Below are 23,522 nucleotides of genomic sequence, written 5' to 3' on the forward strand. Positions count from 1 at the left end.
GTGGAAACGTCGAGGAGCAACAACGGCTCAGCGGCAAAGTGGTAGGCCACACAAACTCACAGAACGGCACCGCCAACTTGACTGCCCTGCACAGAGCCCTGACCTCAACCCCATCGAACACCTTTGGAACGCTGACTGTGAGCCAGGCCTAATCGCCCAACATCAGTGCCCGACCTCACCAATGCTCTTGTGGCTGAATAGAAGCAAGTCCCCGCAGCAATGTTCCAACATCTGGAAATCCTTCCCAGAAGAGTGGAGGCTGTTATAGCCGCAAAGAGAGGGGACCAACTCCATATTAAAGCCCATGATTTTGGAACGAGATGTTCGACGAGCAGGTGTCCACATACCTTTGGTCATGTTGTGTATCTGGAATATGTCTCAATACTGGAATGTATCTCATTGATTTCAGGCATTGATCTTTTCTACAAGTTTCCACATGCATTAAGGTCCGATGATTGAGTGACATCACTGCTGTATTCTTAACGGGATGTGACAATATCTGCTGCTCTGAGTGTCTGAGGTGACTTGACATAAGTGCTGCTTACTGACCCTGTCCTACCCACCCACCAACCCTGGCAGAGCTACATCTTAAAAGGTGCACTCAGCAATATGACATCATCGAGCAGGAAGTGACGCCGCTGTGTATGATGGCGTCAGTATACCCTGAACGCTGTGAGCTGACTGGCTGTTTCATACCAAAATAAACCTTTCCTTTTCCTCTCTTTAATGTAAACATGGTTTCACTAGGATTGTCTTATAGTATTGCTTTCAGTAAACAGCCTGTTGGGAGAAAGAAAGCTCGATTGGTAGTTTTATAGAAACAAATATTTAAAATGCCAAGCGTTTCTTTCTAGGAATGCATCATTTATAAATCTGCTTTTTTCTACTCTGTTAGTCTATTCCTCCTTGTATTGTCTTTCTTCTGTTTATCAGATCCTCTTTACTAGAACTATAGTCCTGTTGAAACACACACACACACACACACACACACACACACACACACACACACACACACACACACACACACACACACACACACACACACACACACACACACACACACACACACACACACACACACACACACACACACACGCCAGCTCCTCTCACCTGTCTGTCAACAGTCGAGACCACGCCACAATGTTTCATCATCCTCATCACCATAGTTACAGAACATCTTTGTGCATAGAGATTGTTGCGTTTCAAATGTTACCCTGGCCATTTGGGACACATCCAATGTCTCTTCTTGATGTTTTACAACTGTTTTGTGCTAGTCTAATAAACCTATCCAAAATGACACCCTCTTCCTAACATAACAAACTACTCAGAAGGCTCTGGCCAAAAGTAGTGCACTATATAGGGGATAGAGTGCGAGTTCAGATGTGCCTTTTCTCCTGACCTCTGTTCTGTTATTAAACATCATTCTACAAATTCATACCTTTAAGACTGTTGTTGGACTCAATTATTAGTTTAGATTCAGATTTCTCTGTCTGTTTGTCATTATCAGTCAATCATATTTGTCTTCTGTTTGAGTCCGTTTCAAAAACAAATAAATAATAATAAAAATAATCTACCACCTGACCGCCACGGCGTAACCATGGAGACCAACCTGGAAGTCAGCCCTCCCTGCTTCTTCCTTTCACAAGAAGTGGTCACTGGTCACTACTCAAACTCCTCCTCTTCCTCCTCTTCTCCCTCCATTTGATTCGGCGAGGAGGCCGTTGGTGTGGCGGGGGCGGAGTCCTGGGAGAGCGTCGCCATAGTTACGATGCGAGGGGAGGAGCCTAAACCCTGGTTAGAATTTTCCATGTCGTCGGTGGTGATGATGGCGAGAGAAGCCCCTCCCTTCTTGTTCAGGTGGGTTTTGATGTGTTTGGAGAGATGGTCGCTACGCATGAATCGCTTACTGCACTCTGGACACTCAAACCTCTTCTCTCCTGGAGGATGTGGAGAAAGACAAATTATATGGGAACAATGATGCGTTTTCATTTGTAAAGTGCTTTCTTGCGTCATAGAACATGTTCAGTCACCTTGTCTGAAGGATAAGTGGATGAACAGCTTATTGTCAAGTCCTGCATGTTTTATTTCAAAGGTCTCATGGAATGTAGGACTACATTGAACACCACACATTGGCTGCTACTGTAGGCTGAATGACAGAACAGCTATTTCCATGGTAAAATGTTATGGGATGGGCCTCCCAAGGTACGCAGAGGCGCAGCGGTCTAAGGTATGCAGAGGCGCAGCGGTCTAAGGTACGCAGCGGCGCAGCGGTCTAAGGTACGCAGAGGCGCAGCGGTCTAAGGTACGCAAAGGCGCAGCGGTCTAAGGTACGCAGAGGCGCAGCGGTCTAAGGTACGCAGAGGCGCAGCGGTCTAAGGTACGCAGAGGCGCAGCGGTCTAAGGTACGCAGAGGCGCAGCGGTCTAAGGTACGCAGAGGCGCAGCGGTCTAAGGTACGCAGAGGCGCAGCGGTCTAAGGTACGCAGAGGCGCAGCGGTCTAAGGTACGCAGAGGCGCAGCGGTCTAAGGTACGCAGAGGCGCAGCGGTCTAAAAGGTGTGCGCAGGCGCAGCGGTCTAAGGTACGCAGCGGCGCAGCGGTCTAAGGCGCAGCGGCGCAGCGGTCTAAGGTACGCAGCGGCGCAGCGGTCTAAGGTACACAGCGGCGCAGCGGTCTAAGGTACGCGGAGGAGGTACGCAGGGCGCAGCGGTCTAAGGTACGCAGCGGCGCAGCGGTCTAAGGCGCAGCGGCGCAGCGGTCTAAGGTACGCAGAGGCGCAGCGGTCTAAGGTACGCAGAGGCGCAGCGGTCTAAGGTACGCAGAGGCGCAGCGGTCTAAGGTACGCAGAGGCGCAGCGGTCTAAGGTACGCAGAGGCGCAGCGGTCTAAGGTACGCAGAGGCGCAGCGGTCTAAGGTACGCAGAGGCGCAGCGGTCTAAGGTACGCAGAGGCGCAGCGGTCTAAGGTACGCAGAGGCGCAGCGGTCTAAGGTACGCAGAGGCGCAGCGGTCGAAGGTACGCAGAGGCGCAGCGGTCTAAGGTACGCAGAGGCGCAGCGGTCGAAGGTTGCACTACCGATCTGGGTTTGATCCCGGGCTGAATCACAACCCGGCCGTGATCGGAAGTCCCATCGGATGGCGCACAGTTGGCCCAGCGTTGTCCAGGTTAGGGGAGGGTTTGGCAGGAGGGGGCTTTCCTTGGCTCATCGCGCTCTAGCGACTCCTTGTGGCGGGCCGGGCGCCTGCAGGCTGACTTCGTCGTCAGTTAAACAGTGTTTCCTCCGACACATTGGTGCGGCTGGCTTCCGGGTTAAGCGGGCGGGTGTTAAGAAGGTCATGTTTTGGAGGACGTATTACTCGACCTTCGCCTCCCAAACCCTTTGGGGAGTTAAAATACAAATATATATTTAAAAAAAATAATATATATATGTGTGTGTATGTTACGGGATGCGTTTTCTCCATTGTTTGTGATGGTAGGCCACTCTGGTAGGCCTACATTATGATCAGATAGCCACAGCAGCCTACTTGACTACTGTTATTACTGTATTTACTGTTATTATTGTATTACTGCTATTATTGTATTACTGCTATTACTGCTATTATTGTATTACTGCTATTACTGTATTACTGCTATTATTGTATTACTGCTATTATTGTATTACTGCTATTACTGCTATTATTGTATTACTGTTATTATTGTATTACTGTTATTATTGTATTACTGCTATTATTGTATTACTGCTATTACTGCTATTATTGTATTACTGTTATTATTGTATTACTGTTATTATTGTATTACTGCTATTATTGTATTACTGCTATTACTGCTATTATTGTATTACTGCTATTATTGTATTACTGTTATTACTGCTATTATTGTATTACTGTTATTATTGTATTACTGTTATTATTGTATTACTGCTATTATTGTATTACTGCTATTATTGTATTACTGTTATTACTGCTATTATTGTATTACTGCTATTATTGTATTACTGTTATTACTGCTATTATTGTATTACTGCTATTACTGTTATTATTGTATTACTGCTATTACTGTTATTATTACACCCTGTCGTTCTCAACTAACACTAACATCTGTCATAACCTCACATGGTCTCTCCTATCATTGCTATGCAGACGACACCCAATTAATCTTCTCCTTTCCCCCTTCTGATGACCAGGTGGCGAATCGCATCTCTGCATGTCTGGCAGACATATCAGTGTGGATGACGGATCACCACCTCAAGCTGAACCTCGGCAAGACGGAGCTGCTCTTCCTCCCGGGGAAGGACTGCCCATTCCATGATCTCGCCATCACGGTTGACAACTCCATTGTGTCCTCCTCCCAGAGCGCTAAGAACCTTGGCGTGATCCTGGACAACACCCTGTCGTTCTCAACTAACATCAAGGCGGTGGCCCGTTCCTGTAGGTTCATGCTCTACAACATCCGCAGAGTACGACCCTGCCTCACACAGGAAGCGGCGCAGGTCCTAATCCAGGCACTTGTCATCTCCCGTCTGGATTACTGCAACTCACTGTTGGCTGGGCTCCCTGCCTGTGCCATTAAACCCCTACAACTCATCCAGAACGCCGCAGCCCGTCTGGTGTTCAACCTTCCCAAGTTCTCTCACGTCACCCCGCTCCTCCGCTCTCTCCACTGGCTTCCAGTTGAAGCTTGCATCCGCTACAAGACCATGGTGCTTGCCTACGGAGCTGTGAGGGAACGGCACCTCAGTACCTCCAGGCTCTGATCAGGCCCTACACCCAAACAAGGGCACTGCGTTCATCCACCTCTGGCCTGCTCGCCTCCCTACCACTGAGGAAGTACAGTTCCCGCTCAGCCCAGTCAAAACTGTTCGCTGCTCTGGCCCCCCAAAGGTGGAACAAACTCCCTCACGACGCCAGGACAGCGGAGTCAATCACCACCTTCCGGAGACACCTGAAACCCCACCTCTTTAAGGAATACCTAGGATAGGATAAAGTATCCTTCTCACCCCCCTTAAAAGATTTAGATGCACTATTGTAAAGTGGCTGTTCCACTGGATGTCATAAGGTGAATGCACCAATTTGTAAGTCGCTCTGGATAAGAGCGTCTGCTAAATGACTTAAATGTAAATGTCAATTATTGTATTACTGCTATTATTGTATTACTGCTATTATTGTATTACTGTTATTACTGCTATTATTGTATTACTGTTATTACTGCTATTATTGTATTACTGCTATTATTGTATTACTGTTATTACTGCTATTATTGTATTACTGTTATTACTGCTATTATTGTATTACTGTTATTACTGCTATTATTGTATTACTGCTATTATTGTATTACTGTTATTACTGCTATTATTGTATTACTGCTATTATTGTATTACTGCTATTACTGTATTACTGCTATTACTGCTATTATTGTATTACTGTTATTACTGTTATTACTGCTATTATTGTATTACTGTTATTACTGCTATTATTGCATTACTGTTATTACTGCTATTATTGTATTACTGCTATTATTGTATTACTGCTATTACTGTATTACTGCTATTATTGTATTACTGTTATTACTGCATTACTGTTATTACTGCTATTATTGTATTACTGTTATTATTGTATTACTGTTATTACTGTTATTACTGCTATTATTGTATTACTGTTATTACTGCTATTATTGTATTACTGCTATTATTGTATTACTGCTATTATTGTATTACTGTTATTACTGCTATTATTGTATTACTGCTATTATTGTATTACTGTTATTACTGCTATTACTGTATTACTGCTATTACTGCTATTATTGTATTACTGTTATTACTGCTATTATTGTATTACTGCTATTATTGTATTACTGCTATTATTGTATTACTGTTATTATTGTATTACTGCTATTATTGTATTACTGTTATTACTGCTATTACTGTATTACTGCTATTATTGTATTACTGTTATTACTGCTATTATTGTATTACTGCTATTATTGTATTACTGCTATTATTGTATTACTGCTATTATTGTATTACTGCTATTATTGTATTACTGCTATTATTGTATTACTGTTATTATTGTATTACTGTTATTACTGCTATTATTGTATTACTGTTAGCACTGTATTACTGTTATTACTGCTATTATTGTATTACTGTTATTACTGCTATTACTGTATTACTGCTATTACTGCTATTATTGTATTACTGTTATTACTGCTATTACTGTATTACTGTTAGCACTGTATTACTGTTATTACTGCTATTACTGTTATTACTGCTATTATTGTATTACTGCTATTACTGTATTACTGCTATTACTGCTATTATTGTATTACTGTTATTACTGCTATTATTGTATTACTGCTATTACTGCTATTACTGTATTACTGCTATTACTGTATTACTGTATTACTGCTATTACTGTAATTACTGTTATTACTGCTATTACTGCTATTATTGTATTACTGTTATTACTGCTATTACTGTATTACTGCTATTATTGTATTACTGCTATTATTGTATTACTGTTATTATTGCTATTATTGTATTACTGTTATTACTGCTATTACTGTATTACTGCTATTATTGTATTACTGCTATTATTGTATTACTGCTATTATTGTATTACTGCTATTACTGTTATTATTGTATTACTGTTATTATTGTATTACTGTTATTACTGTTATTACTGTTATTATTGTATTACTGCTATTATTGTATTACTGCTATTATTGTATTACTGCTATTATTGTATTACTGTTATTACTGCTATTACTGCTATTACTGTATTACTGCTATTACTGCTATTATTGTATTACTGTTATTACTGCTATTATTGTATTACTGTTATTACTGCTATTACTGCTATTACTGTATTACTGCTATTACTGCTATTATTGTATTACTGTTATTACTGCTATTATTGTATTACTGCTATTATTGTATTACTGTTATTACTGCTATTACTGTATTACTGTTAGTACTGTATTACTGTTATTACTGTTTTACTGTTATTACTGTTATTACTGTATTACTGTTATTACTCTATTACTGTAATTACTGTTATTACTGTATTACTGTTATTACTGCTATACTGTTATTACTGTTATTACTGTAATTTAAAGCGGGAACAGCCTGTGTTCAACCGCTCACCATAAGTTGTACAGAATTTTTCACAGCGTTCAAGTTTGTGCTCAGCAGATCTGACATTTGCTCAGTGCCGGAAAAAATGAGAGGGACCATTGGACACAGGACATATCTGTGTGTGTACCTGTGTGTGTACCTGTGTGTGTCCCTGTGTGTGTACCTGTGTGTGTACCTGTGTGTGTACCTGTGTGTGAACCTGTGTGTGTACCTGTGTGTGTACCTGTGTGTGAACCTGTGTGTGTACCTGTGTGTGTACCTGTGTGTGTCCGTCTGTGTCTCTGCAGTTCGTCCGAGCGTGTGAACCTCTTGCCACAGAAGATCCAGTTGCAGACGAAGGGTCGTTCTCCTGTGTGCCAGCGGAGGTGAGCTCTCAGGTGACTGGTCTTACCTGATAGATCAAATATTACGACATTATTTTTCTTCATAGACTGATACATCTATATTTTCTACAGTATAGACTGATAAATCTATATTTTCTACAGTATAGACTGATAAATCTATATTTTCTACAGTATAGACTGATAAACCTCTATTTTCTACAGTTTAAACTAGGAAGTCTCTTTTCTACAGTTTAAACTAGGAAGTCTCTTTTCTACAGTATAGACTGATAAATCTATATTTTCTACAGTATAAACTAGGAAGTCTCTTTTCTACAGTATAAACTAGGAAGTCTCTTTTCTACAGTATAAACTAGGAAGTTTTTTTTCTACAGTATAAACTCGGAAGTCTCTTTTCTACAGTATAAACTGATAAAGTATCTTTTCTACAGTATAACTGATAAATCTATTTTCTACAGTATAAACTGATAAGTCTCTATTTTCTACAGTATAAACTAGGAAGTCTCTTTTCTACAGTATAAACTATAAGTCTATTTTCTACAGTATAAACTAGGAAGTCTCTTTTCTACAGTATAAACTAGGAAGTCTATTTTCTACAGTATAAACTAGGGTGTATATTTTCTACAGTATAAACTGATAAGTCTCTTTTCTACAGTATAAACTAGGAAGTCTCTTTTCTACAGTATAGACTGATAAATCTATTTTCTACAGTATAAACTAGGAAGTCTCTTTTCTACAGTATAAACTAGGAAGTCTCTTTTCTACAGTATAAACTAGGAAGTCTATTTTCTACAGTATAAACTAGGGTGTCTCTTTTCTACAGTATAAACTAGGAAGTCTCTTTTCTACAGTATAAACTAGGAAGTCTCTTTTCTACAGTATAAACTAGGAAGTCTCTTTTCTACAGTATAAACTAGGAAGTCTCTTTTCTACAGTATAAACTAGGAAGTCTCTTTTCTACAGTATAAACTAGGGTGTCTCTTTTCTACAGTATAAACTAGGAAGTCTCTTTTCTACAGTATAAACTAGGAAGTCTCTTTTCTACAGTATAAACTAGGAAGTCTCTTTTCTACAGTATAAACTAGGGGGTCTCTTTTCTACAGTATAAACTAGGGGGTCTCTTTTCTACAGTATAAACTAGGAAGTCTCTTTTCTACAGTATAAACTAGGAAGTCTCTTTTCTACAGTATAAACTAGGAAGTCTCTTTTCTACAGTATAAACTAGGAAGTCTCTTTTCTACAGTATAAACTAGGAAGTCTCTTTTCTACAGCAGGGTTTCCCAACTGGCAGTGGGTTTACTGTATATATTTTATTTCATTGCTGGACATGAAAGACTGTATAAACAGCAGGAAAACAGATCCAAGAGATTCTCGTTTCCAAGTATTCCTCCACATAATGGAGACATGCGGTCATCATATACAAATGTAAGTAATGTTTGAAATTATTATGTTTTAGTCTGTTTGGGCTTCTTCCACAGTCAGACTGGTCTTACTGTAAACTTTCCACAGTATAGACTGGTTCTGTAAACTTTCCACAGTATAGACTGGTCTTATCGTAAACCTTTCCACAGTACAGACTGGTCTTACCGTAAACTTTCCACAGTATAGACTGGTCTTACTGTAAACCTTTCCACAGTACAGACTGTTCTTACTGTAAACCTTTCCACAGTACAGACTGGTCTTATCGTAAACCTTTCCACAGTACAGACTGGTCTTACCGTAAACTTTCCACAGTATAGACTGGTCTTACTGTAAACCTTTCCACAGTACAGACTGGTCTTACCGTAAACCTTTCCACAGTATAGACTGGTCTTACCGTAGACTTTCCACAGTATAGACTGGTCTTACCGTAAACCTTTCCACAGTATAGACTGGTCTTACCGTAAACCTTTCCACAGTACAGACTGGTCTTATCGTAAAACCTTTCCACAGTACAGACTGGTCTTACCGTAAACCTTTCCACAGTATAGACTGGTCTTACCGTAAACCTTTCAACAGTACAGACTGGTCTTACTGTAAACCTTTCCACAGGAGAGACTGGTCTTACTGTAAACCTCTCCACAGTACAGACTGGTCTTACCGTAAACCTTTCCACAGTATAGACTGGTCTTACTGTAAACCTCTCCACAGTACAGACTGGTCTTACCGTAAACCTTTCCACAGTATAGACTGGTCTTACTGTAAACCTCTCCACAGTACAGACTGGTCTTACCGTAAACCTTTCCACAGCCCTCCATGTGACACACATGTTGCTTCTTCTTAGATGGGTCTCCAATGGTCCTGCAAAACACACACACACACACACACACACACACACACACACACACACACACACACACACACACACACACACACACACACACACACACACACACACACACACACACACACACACACACACACACACACACATAGAGAGTGAGAGTGTGTGTATGAGTGTGTGTATGGGTGTGTGTGTGTGTGTGTGTGCATACACATGTACCTCCCCTCTCCGGCCCTACAGTTCGGACAGGAGCACGCCACCCTGCGAAGCCTCTTGCTGGGCGGTCCTTCTTGGTCTGATGAACTCTGGACAGAACCCATCTGGTCTGGACTAAGCGATGACCCCGCAACGTTACCCGCGGTTACCGTCACCGGGGATGGCTCGACCTTAACTCCTCCCTCCTGACCCTGCGGCTGACCTGGTGGAGTGTAGAGTGGAGTAGAATACTGTAGAATGGAATACAGTAAGGTGGAATACAGTAAGGTGGAATACAGTAGGGTGGAATATAGTAGAGTGGAATAGAATACAGTAGAGTGGAATAGAATACAGTAGAGTGGAATACAGTAAGGTGGAATACAGTAAGGTGGAATACAGTAGGGTGGAATACAGCAAGGTGGAATAGAATACAGTAGAGTGGAATAGAATACAGTAAGGTGGAATACAGTAAGGTGGAATACAGCAAGGTGGAATACAGTAGGGTGGAATACAGCAAGGTGGAATACAGTAGGGTAGAATACAGTAAGGTGGAATAGAATACAGTAAGGTGGAATACAGTAAGGTGGAATACAGTAAGGTGGAATATAGTGGGGTGGAATACAGTAAGGTGGAATACAGTAAGGTGGAATACAGTAGGGTGGAATACAGTAGAGTGGAATAGAATATATATTTTTTTATAGCTCTGCTCCCAACCCCCCCAGAAAATAAAGAACAACACTCAACACACACCATGTCTGTCTGTCTGTCTGTCTGTCTGTCTGTCTGTCTGTCTGTCTCTGTCTGTCTGTCTGTCTGTCTGTCTCTCTCTCTCTCTCTCTCGGTCTGTCTCTCTCTTTCTCTGTCTGTCTGTTTCCCTCTCTGTCTGTCTGTTTCCCTCTCTTTCTCTGTCTGTCTGTTTCCCTCTCTCTCTCTCTGTCTCTCTGTTTCCCTATGTCTGTCTGTCTCTCCCTTTCTCTGTCTGTCTCTCTTTCTCTGTCTGTTTCTCTCTCTGTCTGTCTGTCTGTCTGTCTCTCTCTCTGTCTCTCTCTGTCTGTCTGACTCTCTCTGTCTGTCTGTCTCTCTCTTTCTCTGTCTGTCTGACTCTCTCTCACTCTCTCTCTCTGTCTCTGTCTTTGTGTGTCTCTGTATCTGTCTCTCTCTGTGTGTGTCTCTGTCTCTCTCTGTCTGTCTGACTCTCTCTCTCGGTCTCTCTCTGTGTGTGTCTCTGTATCTGTCTCTCTCTGTGTGTGTCTCTGTATCTGTCTCTCTCTGTGTGTGTCTCTGTCTCTCTCTGTGTTTTTACCCTGTAGTCCAGTGAAGGTGAGGGGTACCCCCTGCATCTGTACCCCAGTGGTGCCCAGCCCGGCAATGCTGACTGTCTGCACCCCCGACCCAGGGTTGATCTGGGCTGCGCTCAGCGTCAGGGGAGCCCCCCCCAGCTGCATGAATCCCCCCCCGCCCACAGGGGCCAGCGTCAGCTGCTGGGGCACAGACATTCCCCCGGGGAGCTGCAGGGTCTGCCACGTGATCTGACCCGACGGAGAGAGGGTTGGGGTTCGGATCAGAACCTGGAGGAAATCAATGAATACAAATAAGATATCAATCATTCAGAAATTCAATTAAAATCAATAAAACACACATTAAAATCATTGACGATAGAAGAAAAATAAGCTTTCAGATTTATTTATCATGTTTGTAATTTACTGCCCCAAAATATCCCTCAAATCCCCAGGTACAAAGGAGTGAGAACGAAGCAACTAAGAAAGAGAAGAGGGAGCAGCTGGCTAGTTACCTGTTGGTTCTGGAAGGCTTGTATGGGCTGTAAGGTCCCGCCTGGTCCTAACTGAAAGGTTTGGATCTGCTGGCCCTGGAACTGGTAGAAACAAACACAGAGTTTACACACTTTCTGCGGATTCACAGTGTGTGTGTGTGTGTGTGTGTGTGTGTGTGTGTGTGTGTGTGTGTGTGTGTGTGTGTGTGTGTGTGTGTGTATTACCTGGTTCTGTGGCTGGATCTGGGCCTGAGTGATCTGCTGTGGCTGAATCTGGATCTGCTGCAACAACTGGTTGCCCATCTGGACAATGATAATAACAACTACTTAGAATATAATGTATTATAGTATATTCCCATATCATACTTGAATAGAATAGAGTAGAATAGAGCAGAATAGAGTATAAATATAGTAGAGTAGAATATAGTAGAATGGAATAGAGTAGAATAGAGCAGAATATAGTAGAATATAGTAGAGTAGAATATAGTAGAATGGAATAGAGTAGAATAGAGTAGAATATAGTAGAGTAGAGAAGAATAGAATAGAGTAGAATAAAGTAGAATAGAAGGTTAAAGGTCAAATAAGAGGAGTAGAACCCACCTGTCCCACAATGACCTGCTGGATGGTCCCTGGAGGATCTGATTGGACCTGCAGTCCGTTGGCCTGGCTCTGGACCTGTCAATCAAGCAACCAACCAAACAACTAATCAACCAATCAATACATTAATTAATCAACCAAACAATCAATCAACCAATCAACGCTGTCATTAATCAACCAAACAATCAATCAACCAATCAACGCTGTCATTAATCAAACAATCAATCAACCAATCAACGCAGTCATTAATCAACCAAACAATCAATCAATAAATCCCTTTACATCACAGATGTTTAGTCACACAAACACACATACCATCTGAGAGTCCTGGTCGCTGGGTTGGTTCTGTGTGTCTCTCTCCGTACCTCCGTCCGACCCGGCTACAGAACTCAGCTGTGTTCCGTCTGTCGACGCTCCATCCCCCCCGGCAACAGTTGTTATAGTACCACCAGACGACCCGGTAACAGTAACTGCCCCGGACACTGCCGCTGCAGTTGTCGTTACAAGCTGGTTGCCGTTAGCTACGGTAAAGCTACCATCGGCTGATTGGACAAGCTGCACGCCTCCGCTCCCTGCTAAATTATTCATGACCGGCAGGGCGAGGGTCATACCGCCGATGTTTATGGGTACTGTAGTCATGACCTGGGTCTGGGAGCCCTGTAAGGTCTGCATCTGCAACGGGAAGGACTGGGCGGAACGAAGCTGCAACGTCTGATTGGCTGAACTAGTGAGGATGGCTTGCTGATTGGCTGGCTGTAGGATTGCCTGGGTCTGGGATTGGTTCTGGATCAGCTGGACCTGCTCTGGTAGACCCCCCTGGGCCGGACTGAATAGAATAGAATAACTTTATCTGTTTCCATCTAAAAAAGTTTTTTTATGGCCCAAAGCGCCTGTCTAACCTCTAGACCGCCTGTCTAACCTCTAGACCGCCTGTCTAACCTCTAGACCGCCTGTCTAACCTCTAGACCGCCTCTCTAACCTCTAGACCGCCTCTCTAACCTCTAGACCACCTCTCTAACCTCTAGACCGCCTGTCTAACCTCTAGACCATCTGTCTAACCTCTAGACCACCTCTCCAACCTCTAGACCACCTCTCCAACCTCTAGACCACCTCTCCAACCTCTAGACCACCTATCCAACCTCTAGACCACCTCTCTAACCTCTAGACTACCTCTCTAACCTCTAGACCACCTGTCTACCATCTCTAGACCACCTCTCTAACCTCTACACCACCTCTCTAACCTCTAGACCACCTGTCTACCACCTCTCTAACCTCTATCCAACCTCTAGACCACCTCTAGACCACCTCCAACCTCTAGACCACCTATCCAACCTCTAGACCACCTATCCAACCTCTAGACCACCTATCCAACCTCTAGACCACCTGTTTACCACCTCTCTAACCTCTAGACCACCTGTCTACCACCTCTCTAACCTCTAGACTACCTCTATAACCTCTAGACCACCTGTTTACCACCTCTCTAACCTCTAGACCACCTGTCTACCACCTATCCAACCTCTAGACCACCTATCCAACCTCTAGACCACCTATCCAACCTCTAGACCACCTCTCTAACCTCTAGACCACCTGTTTACCACCTCTCTAACCTCTAGACCACCTGTCTACCACCTCTCTAACCTCTAGACTACCTCTATAACCTCTAGACCACCTGTCTACCACCTCTAGACCACCTCTCCAACCTCTAGACCACCTATCCAATCTCTAGACCACCTCTCTAACCTCTAGACCGCCTGTCTAACCTCTAGACCGCCTCTCTAACCTCTAGACCACCTCTCCAACCTCTAGACCACCTCTCCAACCTCTAGACCACCTCTCCAACCTCTAGACCACCTCTCCAACCTCTAGACCACCTCTCCAACTTCTAGACCACCTCTCTAACCTCTAGACCACCTCTCCAACCTCTAGACCACCTCTCCAACCTCTAGACCACCTGTCTACCACCTCTAGACCACCTATCTAACCTCTAGACCACCTGTCTACCACCTCTCTAACCTCTACACCACCTCTCTAACCTCTAGACCACCTGTCTACCACCTCTAGACCACCTATCCAACCTCTAGACTACCTCTCTAACCTCTAGACCACCTGTCTACCATCTCTAGACCACCTCTCTAACCTCTACACCACCTCTCTAACCTCTAGACCACCTGTCTACCACCTCTCTAACCTCTAGACCACCTCTAGACCACCTCTCCAACCTCTAGACCACCTATCCAACCTCTAGACCACCTATCCAACCTCTAGACCACCTCTCTAACCTCTAGACCACCTGTTTACCACCTCTCTAACCTCTAGACCACCTGTCTACCACCTCTCTAACCTCTAGACTACCTCTATAACCTCTAGACCACCTGTCTACCACCTCTAGACCACCTCTCCAACCTCTAGACCACCTATCTAACCTCTAGACCACCTGTCTACCACCTCTCTAACCTCTAGACCACCTGTCTACCATCTCTCTAACCTCTAGACTACCTCTATAACCTCTAGACCACCTGTCTACCACCTCTAGACCACCTCTCCAACCTCTAGACCACCTCTCTAGACCACCTCTCTAACCTCTAGACTACCTCTCTAACCTCTAGACCACCTGTCTACCATCTCTAGACCACCTCTCTAACCTCTACACCACCTCTCTAACCTCTAGACCACCTGTCTACCACCTCTCTAACCTCTAGACCACCTCTAGACCACCTCTCCAACCTCTAGACCACCTATCCAACCTCTAGACCACCTATCCAACCTCTAGACCACCTATCCAACCTCTAGACCACCTGTTTACCACCTCTCTAACCTCTAGACCACCTGTCTACCACCTCTCTAACCTCTAGACTACCTCTATAACCTCTAGACCACCTGTCTACCACCTCTAGACCACCTATCTAACCTCTAGACCACCTCTCTAACCTCTAGACAACCTGTCTACCACCTCACTAACCTCTAGACCACCTCTCTAACCTCTAGACCACCTGTCTACCACCTCTAGACCACCTCTCTAACCTCTAGACCACCTCTAGACCACCTATCCAACCTCTAGACCACCTCTCTAACCTCTAGACTACCTCTCTAACCTCTAGACCACCTGTCTACCACCTCTCTAACCTCTAGACCACCTGTCTACCACCTCTCTAACCTCTAGACTACCTCTCTAACCTCTAGACCACCTGTCTACCACCTCTCTAACCTCTAGACCACCTCTCTAACCTCTAGACCACCTCTCTAACCTCTAGACCACCTGTCTACCACCTCTCTAACCTCTAGACCACCTCTCTAACCTCTAGACCACCTGTCTACCACCTCTCTAACCTCTAGACCACCTCTCTAACCTCTAGACCACCTCTAGACCACCTATCCAACCTCTAGACCACCTCTTTAACCTCTAGACCACCTCTCTAACCTCTAGACCACCTGTCTACCACCTCTCTAACCTCTAGACCACCTGTCTACCACCTCTCTAACCTCTAGACCACCTCTCTAATCTCTAGACCACCTGTTTACCACCTCTCTAACCTCTAGACCACCTGTCTACCACCTCTCTAACCTCTAGACCACCTCTCTAACCTCTAGACCACCTCTCTAACCTCTAGACCACCTCTCTAACCTCTAGACCACCTGTCTACCACCTCTCTAACCTCTAGACCACCTCTCTAACCTCTAGACCACCTGTCTACCACCTCTCTAACCTCTAGACCACCTCTAGACCACCTCTCCAACCTCTAGACCACCTATCCAACCTCTAGACCACCTATCCAACCTCTAGACCACCTCTCTAACCTCTAGACCACCTGTCTACCACCTCTCTAACCTCTAGACCACCTGTCTACCACCTCTCTACCCTCTAGACCACCTGTCTACCACCTCTCTAACCTCTAGACCACCTCTCTAACCTCTAGACCACCTGTTTACCACCTCTCTAACCTCTAGACCACCTGTCTACCACCTCTCTAACCTCTAGACCACCTCTCTAACCTCTAGACCACCTCTCTAACCTCTAGACTACCTGTCTACCACCTCTCTAACCTCTAGACCACCTCTCTAACCTCTAGACCACCTCTAGACCACCTATCCAACCTCTAGACTACCTCTCTAACCTCTAGACCACCTGTCTACCACCTCTCTAACCTCTAGACCACCTGTCTACCACCTCTCTAACCTCTAGACCACCTGTCTACCACCTCTCTAACCTCTAGACCACCTGTCTACCACCTCTCTAACCTCTAGACCACCTGTCTACCACCTCTCTAACCTCTAGACCACCTGTCTACCACCACTCTAACCTCTAGACCACCTGTCTACCACCACTCTAACCTCTAGACCACCTGTCTACCACCTCTCTAACCTCTAGACCACCTGTCTACCACCTCTCTAACCTCTAGACCACCTGTCTACCACCTCTCTAACCTCTAGACCACCTGTCTACCACCTCTCTAACCTCTAGACCACCTCTCTACCACCTCTCTAACCTCTAGACCACCTGTCTACCACCTCTCTAACCTCTAGACCACCTCTCTAACCTCTAGACCACCTGTCTACCACCACTCTAACCTCTAGACCACCTCTCTAACCTCTAGACCACCTGTCTACCACCTCTCTAACCTCTAGACCACCTCTCTAACCTCTAGACCACCTGTCTACCACCTCTCTAACCTCTAGACCACCTCTCTAACCTCTAGACCACCTGTCTACCACCTCTCTAACCTCTAGACCACCTCTCTAACCTCTAGACCACCTGTCTACCACCTCTCTAACCTCTAGACCACCTCTCTAACCTCTAGACCACCTGTCTACCACCTCTCTAACCTCTAGACCACCTGTCTACCACCTCTCTAACCTCTAGACCACCTGTCTACCACCTCTCTAACCTCTAGACCACCTGTCTACCACCTCTCTAACCTCTAGACCACCTGTCTACCACCTCTCTAACCTCTAGACCACCTGTCTACCACCTCTCTAACCTCTAGACCACCTGTCTACCACCACTCTAACCTCTAGACCACCTCTCTAACCTCTAGACCACCTGTCTACCACCACTCTAACCTCTAGACCACCTGTCTACCACCTCTCTAACCTCTAGACCACCTGTCTACCACCTCTCTAACCTCTAGACCACCTGTCTACCACCACTCTAACCTCTAGACCACCTGTCTACCACCACTCTAACCTCTAGACCACCTGTCTACCACCTCTCTAACCTCTAGACCACCTGTCTACCACCTCTCTAACCTCTAGACCACCTGTCTACCACCACTCTAACCTCTAGACCACCTGTCTACCACCACTCTAACCTCTAGACCACCTGTCTACCACCTCTCTAACCTCTAGACCACCTGTCTACCACCACTCTAACCTCTAGACCACCTCTCTAACCTCTAGACCACCTGTCTACCACCACTCTAACCTCTAGACCACCTGTCTACCACCTCTCTAACCTCTAGACCACCTGTCTACCACCACTCTAACCTCTAGACCACCTGTCTACCCACCTCTCTAACCTCTAGACCACCTGTCTAGACCACCTCTCTAACCTCTAGACCACCTGTCTACCACCTCTCTAACCTCTAGACCACCTGTCTACCACCTCTCTAACCTCTAGACCACCTGTCTACCACCTCTCTAACCTCTAGACCACCTGTCTACCACCTCTCTAACCTCTAGACCACCTGTCTACCACCACTCTAACCTCTAGACCACCTCTCTAACCTCTAGACCACCTGTCTACCACCACTCTAACCTCTAGACCACCTGTCTACCACCTCTCTAACCTCTAGACCACCTGTCTACCACCTCTCTAACCTCTAGACCACCTGTCTACCACCACTCTAACCTCTAGACCACCTGTCTACCACCACTCTAACCTCTAGACCACCTGTCTACCACCTCTCTAACCTCTAGACCACCTGTCTACCACCACTCTAACCTCTAGACCACCTGTCTACCACCACTCTAACCTCTAGACCACCTGTCTACCACCACTCTAACCTCTAGACCACCTGTCTACCACCACTCTAACCTCTAGACCACCTGTCTACCACCTCTCTAACCTCTAGACCACCTGTCTACCACCTCTCTAACCTCTAGACCACCTGTCTACCACCTCTCTAACCTCTAGACCACCTGTCTACCACCTCTCTAACCTCTAGACCACCTGTCTACCACCACTCTAACCTCTAGACCACCTCTCTAACCTCTAGACCACCTGTCTACCACCGCTCTAACCTCTAGACCACCTGTCTACCACCTCTCTAACCTCTAGACCACCTGTCTACCACCTCTCTAACCTCTAGACCACCTGTCTACCACCACTCTAACCTCTAGACCACCTGTCTACCACCACTCTAACCTCTAGACCACCTGTCTACCACCTCTCTAACCTCTAGACCACCTGTCTACCACCTCTCTAACCTCTAGACCACCTGTCTACCACCACTCTAACCTCTAGACCACCTGTCTACCACCACTCTAACCTCTAGACCACCTGTCTACCACCTCTCTAACCTCTAGACCACCTGTCTACCACCACTCTAACCTCTAGACCACCTCTCTAACCTCTAGACCACCTGTCTACCACCACTCTAACCTCTAGACCACCTGTCTACCACCTCTCTAACCTCTAGACCACCTGTCTACCACCACTCTAACCTCTAGACCACCTGTCTACCACCTCTCTAACCTCTAGACCACCTGTCTACCACCTCTCTAACCTCTAGACCACCTGTCTACCACCTCTCTAACCTCTAGACCACCTGTCTACCACCTCTCTAACCTCTAGACCACCTGTCTACCACCTCTCTAACCTCTAGACCACCTGTCTACCACCTCTCTAACCTCTAGACCACCTGTCTACCACCACTCTAACCTCTAGACCACCTCTCTAACCTCTAGACCACCTGTCTACCACCACTCTAACCTCTAGACCACCTGTCTACCACCTCTCTAACCTCTAGACCACCTGTCTACCACCTCTCTAACCTCTAGACCACCTGTCTACCACCACTCTAACCTCTAGACCACCTGTCTACCACCACTCTAACCTCTAGACCACCTGTCTACCACCTCTCTAACCTCTAGACCACCTGTCTACCACCACTCTAACCTCTAGACCACCTGTCTACCACCACTCTAACCTCTAGACCACCTGTCTACCACCTCTCTAACCTCTAGACCACCTCTCTAACCTCTAGACCACCTCTCTAACCTCTAGACCACCTGTCTACCACCACTCTAACCTCTAGACCACCTGTCTACCACCACTCTAACCTCTAGACCACCTCTCTAACCTCTAGACCACCTGTCTACCACCACTCTAACCTCTAGACCACCTGTCTACCACCTCTCTAACCTCTAGACCACCTCTCCAACCTCTAGACCACCTATCCAACCTCTAGACCACCTCTCCAACCTCTAGACTACCTCTCTAACCTCTAGACCACCTGTCTACCACCTCTCTAACCTCTAGACCACCTCTCTAACCTCTAGACCACCTCTCTAACCTCTAGACCACCTCTCCAACCTCTAGACCACCTGTCTACCACCTCTCTAACCTCTAGACCACCTGTCTACCACCTCTCTAACCTCTAGACCACCTGTCTACCACCTCTCTAACCTCTAGACCACCTGTCTACCACCACTCTAACCTCTAGACCACCTCTCTAACCTCTAGACCACCTGTCTACCACCACTCTAACCTCTAGACCACCTGTCTACCACCTCTCTAACCTCTAGACCACCTGTCTACCACCTCTCTAACCTCTAGACCACCTGTCTACCACCACTCTAACCTCTAGACCACCTGTCTACCACCACTCTAACCTCTAGACCACCTGTCTACCACCTCTCTAACCTCTAGACCACCTGTCTACCACCACTCTAACCTCTAGACCACCTGTCTACCACCACTCTAACCTCTAGACCACCTGTCTACCACCACTCTAACCTCTAGACCACCTGTCTACCTTCTCTAACCTCTAGACCACCTGTCTACCACCTCTCTAACCTCTAGACCACCTGTCTACCACCTCTCTAACCTCTAGACCACCTGTCTACCACCTCTCTAACCTCTAGACCACCTGTCTACCACCTCTCTAACCTCTAGACCACCTGTCTACCACCACTCTAACCTCTAGACCACCTCTCTAACCTCTAGACCACCTGTCTACCACCACTCTAACCTCTAGACCACCTGTCTACCACCTCTCTAACCTCTAGACCACCTGTCTACCACCTCTCTAACCTCTAGACCACCTGTCTACCACCACTCTAACCTCTAGACCACCTGTCTACCACCACTCTAACCTCTAGACCACCTGTCTACCACCTCTCTAACCTCTAGACCACCTGTCTACCACCTCTCTAACCTCTAGACCACCTGTCTACCACCACTCTAACCTCTAGACCACCTGTCTACCACCACTCTAACCTCTAGACCACCTCTCTAACCTCTAGACCACCTGTCTACCACCACTCTAACCTCTAGACCACCTGTCTACCACCTCTCTAACCTCTAGACCACCTGTCTACCACCACTCTAACCTCTAGACCACCTGTCTACCACCTCTCTAACCTCTAGACCACCTGTCTACCACCTCTCTAACCTCTAGACCACCTGTCTACCACCTCTCTAACCTCTAGACCACCTGTCTACCACCTCTCTAACCTCTAGACCACCTGTCTACCACCTCTCTAACCTCTAGACCACCTGTCTACCACCTCTCTAACCTCTAGACCACCTGTCTACCACCACTCTAACCTCTAGACCACCCTCTAACCTCTAGACCACCTGTCTACCACCACTCTAACCTCTAGACCACCTGTCTACCACCTCTCTAACCTCTAGACCACCTGTCTACCACCTCTCTAACCTCTAGACCACCTGTCTACCACCACTCTAACCTCTAGACCACCTGTCTACCACCACTCTAACCTCTAGACCACCTGTCTACCACCTCTCTAACCTCTAGACCACCTGTCTACCACCACTCTAACCTCTAGACCACCTGTCTACCACCACTCTAACCTCTAGACCACCTGTCTACCACCTCTCTAACCTCTAGACCACCGCTCTAACCTCTAGACCACCTCTCTAACCTCTAGACCACCTGTCTACCACCACTCTAACCTCTAGACCACCTGTCTACCACCACTCTAACCTCTAGACCACCTCTCTAACCTCTAGACCACCTGTCTACCACCACTCTAACCTCTAGACCACCTGTCTACCACCTCTCTAACCTCTAGACCACCTCTCCAACCTCTAGACCACCTATCCAACCTCTAGACCACCTCTCCAACCTCTAGACTACCTCTCTAACCTCTAGACCACCTGTCTACCACCTCTCTAACCTCTAGACCACCTCTCTAACCTCTAGACCACCTCTCTAACCTCTAGACCACCTCTCCAACCTCTAGACCACCTCTCCAACCTCTAGACCACCTATCCAACCTCTAGACCACCTCTCTAACCTCTAGACCACCTCACTAACCTCTAGACCACCTGTCTACCACCTCTCTAACCTCTAGACCACCTCTCTAACCTCTAGACCACCTCTCTAACCTCTAGACCACCTGTCTACCACCTCTAGACCACCTCTCTAACCTCTAGACCATCTCTAGACCACCTCTCCAACCTCTAGATCACCTATCCAACCTCTAGACCACCTCTCTAACCTCTAGACCACCTCTCTAACCTCTAGACCACCTCTCTAACCTCTAGACCACCTGTTTACCACCTCTCTAACCTCTAGACCACCTATCTAACCTCTAGACCACCTCTCTAACCTCTAGACAACCTGTCTACCACCTCTCTAACCTCTAGACCACCTCTCTAACCTCTAGACCACCTGTCTACCACCTCTAGACCACCTCTCTAACCTCTAGACCACCTCTAGACCACCTATCCAACCTCTAGACCACCTCTCTAACCTCTAGACCACCTCTCTAACCTCTAGACCACCTGTCTACCACCTCTCTAACCTCTAGACCACCTCTCTAACCTCTAGACCACCTCTCTAACCTCTAGACCACCTGTCTACCACCTCTCTAACCTCTAGACCACCTCTCTAACCTCTAGACCACCTGTCTACCACCTCTCTAACCTCTAGACCACCTCTCTAACCTCTAGACCACCTCTAGACCACCTATCCAACCTCTAGACCACCTCTCTAACCTCTAGACCACCTCTCTAACCTCTAGACCACCTGTCTACCACCTCTCTAACCTCTAGACCACCTCTCTAACCTCTAGACCACCTGTTTACCACCTCTCTAACCTCTAGACCACCTGTCTACCACCTCTCTAACCTCTAGACCACCTCTCTAACCTCTAGACCACCTGTCTACCACCTCTCTAACCTCTAGACCACCTCTCTAACCTCTAGACCACCTGTCTACCACCTCTCTAACCTCTAGACCACCTCTAGACCACCTCTCCAACCTCTAGACCACCTATCCAACCTCTAGACCACCTCTCTAACCTCTAGACCACCTCTCTAACCTCTAGACCACCTGTCTACCACCTCTCTAACCTCTAGACCACCTGTCTACCACCTCTCTAACCTCTAGACCACCTCTCTAACCTCTAGACCACCTGTCTACCACCTCTCTAACCTCTAGACCACCTCTCTAACCTCTAGACCACCTGTCTACCACCTCTCTAACCTCTAGACCACCTGTCTACCACCTCTCTAACCTCTAGACCACCTGTCTACCACCACTCTAACCTCTAGACCACCTGTCTACCACCACTCTAACCTCTAGACCACCTCTCTAACCTCTAGACCACCACTCTAACCTCTAGACCACCACTCTAACCTCTAGACCAGGGATTTTCAAACCTCGACTCGGGGACCTTCAGTCACTCCATGTATTTGAACTATTCCACAGCTCGCTCACCTGATTAAACTGGTCAACTAATCATCAAGCCCTTGAATAGGTGCATCAGGTGAGCTGACCAGGTGCATCAGGTGAGTTGACCAGGTGCATCAGGTGAGTTGACCAGGTGCATCAGGTGAGTTGACCAGGTGCATCAGGTGAGTTGACCAGGTGCATCAGGTGAGTTGACCAGGTGCATCAGGTGAGTTGACCAGGTGCATCAGGTGAGTTGACCAGGTGCATCAGGTGAGTTGACCAGGTGCATCAAGGGAGGTTGACCAGGTGCATCAGGTGAGTTGACCAGGTGCATCAGGTGAGTTGACCAGGTGCATCAGGTGAG

At 46.2% G+C, this 23,522-nt stretch overlaps 1 protein-coding gene and 2 long non-coding RNA genes across 3 annotated transcripts in view; all 3 read right to left on the reverse strand.

Moving 5' to 3' along the window:
- Positions 1-962: 962 nt before the first annotated feature.
- Positions 963-23,522, reverse strand: part of LOC118376569 (transcription factor Sp4-like) — a 33,231-nt gene continuing 10,671 nt past the window's right edge. The window contains exons 6-14 of the mRNA XM_052471802.1: positions 12,612-13,139; positions 12,300-12,374; positions 11,925-12,002; positions 11,721-11,801; positions 11,232-11,496; positions 9,953-10,151; positions 9,683-9,750; positions 7,389-7,520; positions 963-1,937 (exon numbers count right to left, since the gene is read on the reverse strand). Coding sequence (XP_052327762.1) covers positions 1,663-1,937; positions 7,389-7,520; positions 9,683-9,750; positions 9,953-10,151; positions 11,232-11,496; positions 11,721-11,801; positions 11,925-12,002; positions 12,300-12,374; positions 12,612-13,139 — 1,701 coding nt within the window. The 3' untranslated portion in view covers positions 963-1,662. The remainder of the gene's footprint in view (positions 1,938-7,388; positions 7,521-9,682; positions 9,751-9,952; positions 10,152-11,231; positions 11,497-11,720; positions 11,802-11,924; positions 12,003-12,299; positions 12,375-12,611; positions 13,140-23,522) is intronic.
- LOC127909231 (uncharacterized) lies at positions 13,324-23,015 on the reverse strand. Its single transcript, XR_008070325.1, has 10 exons — positions 21,717-23,015; positions 16,823-17,128; positions 16,185-16,554; positions 15,808-16,051; positions 14,197-15,654; positions 13,804-14,156; positions 13,620-13,679; positions 13,456-13,570; positions 13,376-13,415; positions 13,324-13,335 (listed from the first exon to the last, which is right to left on the reverse strand). It is a non-coding gene; the product is annotated as an uncharacterized LOC127909231 (long non-coding RNA).
- LOC127909233 (uncharacterized) lies at positions 18,055-21,345 on the reverse strand. Its single transcript, XR_008070333.1, has 3 exons — positions 21,083-21,345; positions 18,627-18,863; positions 18,055-18,502 (listed from the first exon to the last, which is right to left on the reverse strand). It is a non-coding gene; the product is annotated as an uncharacterized LOC127909233 (long non-coding RNA).

This window comes from Oncorhynchus keta, chromosome 19, assembly GCF_023373465.1.
Source record: "Oncorhynchus keta strain PuntledgeMale-10-30-2019 chromosome 19, Oket_V2, whole genome shotgun sequence".
Taxonomy (NCBI): domain Eukaryota; kingdom Metazoa; phylum Chordata; class Actinopteri; order Salmoniformes; family Salmonidae; genus Oncorhynchus; species Oncorhynchus keta.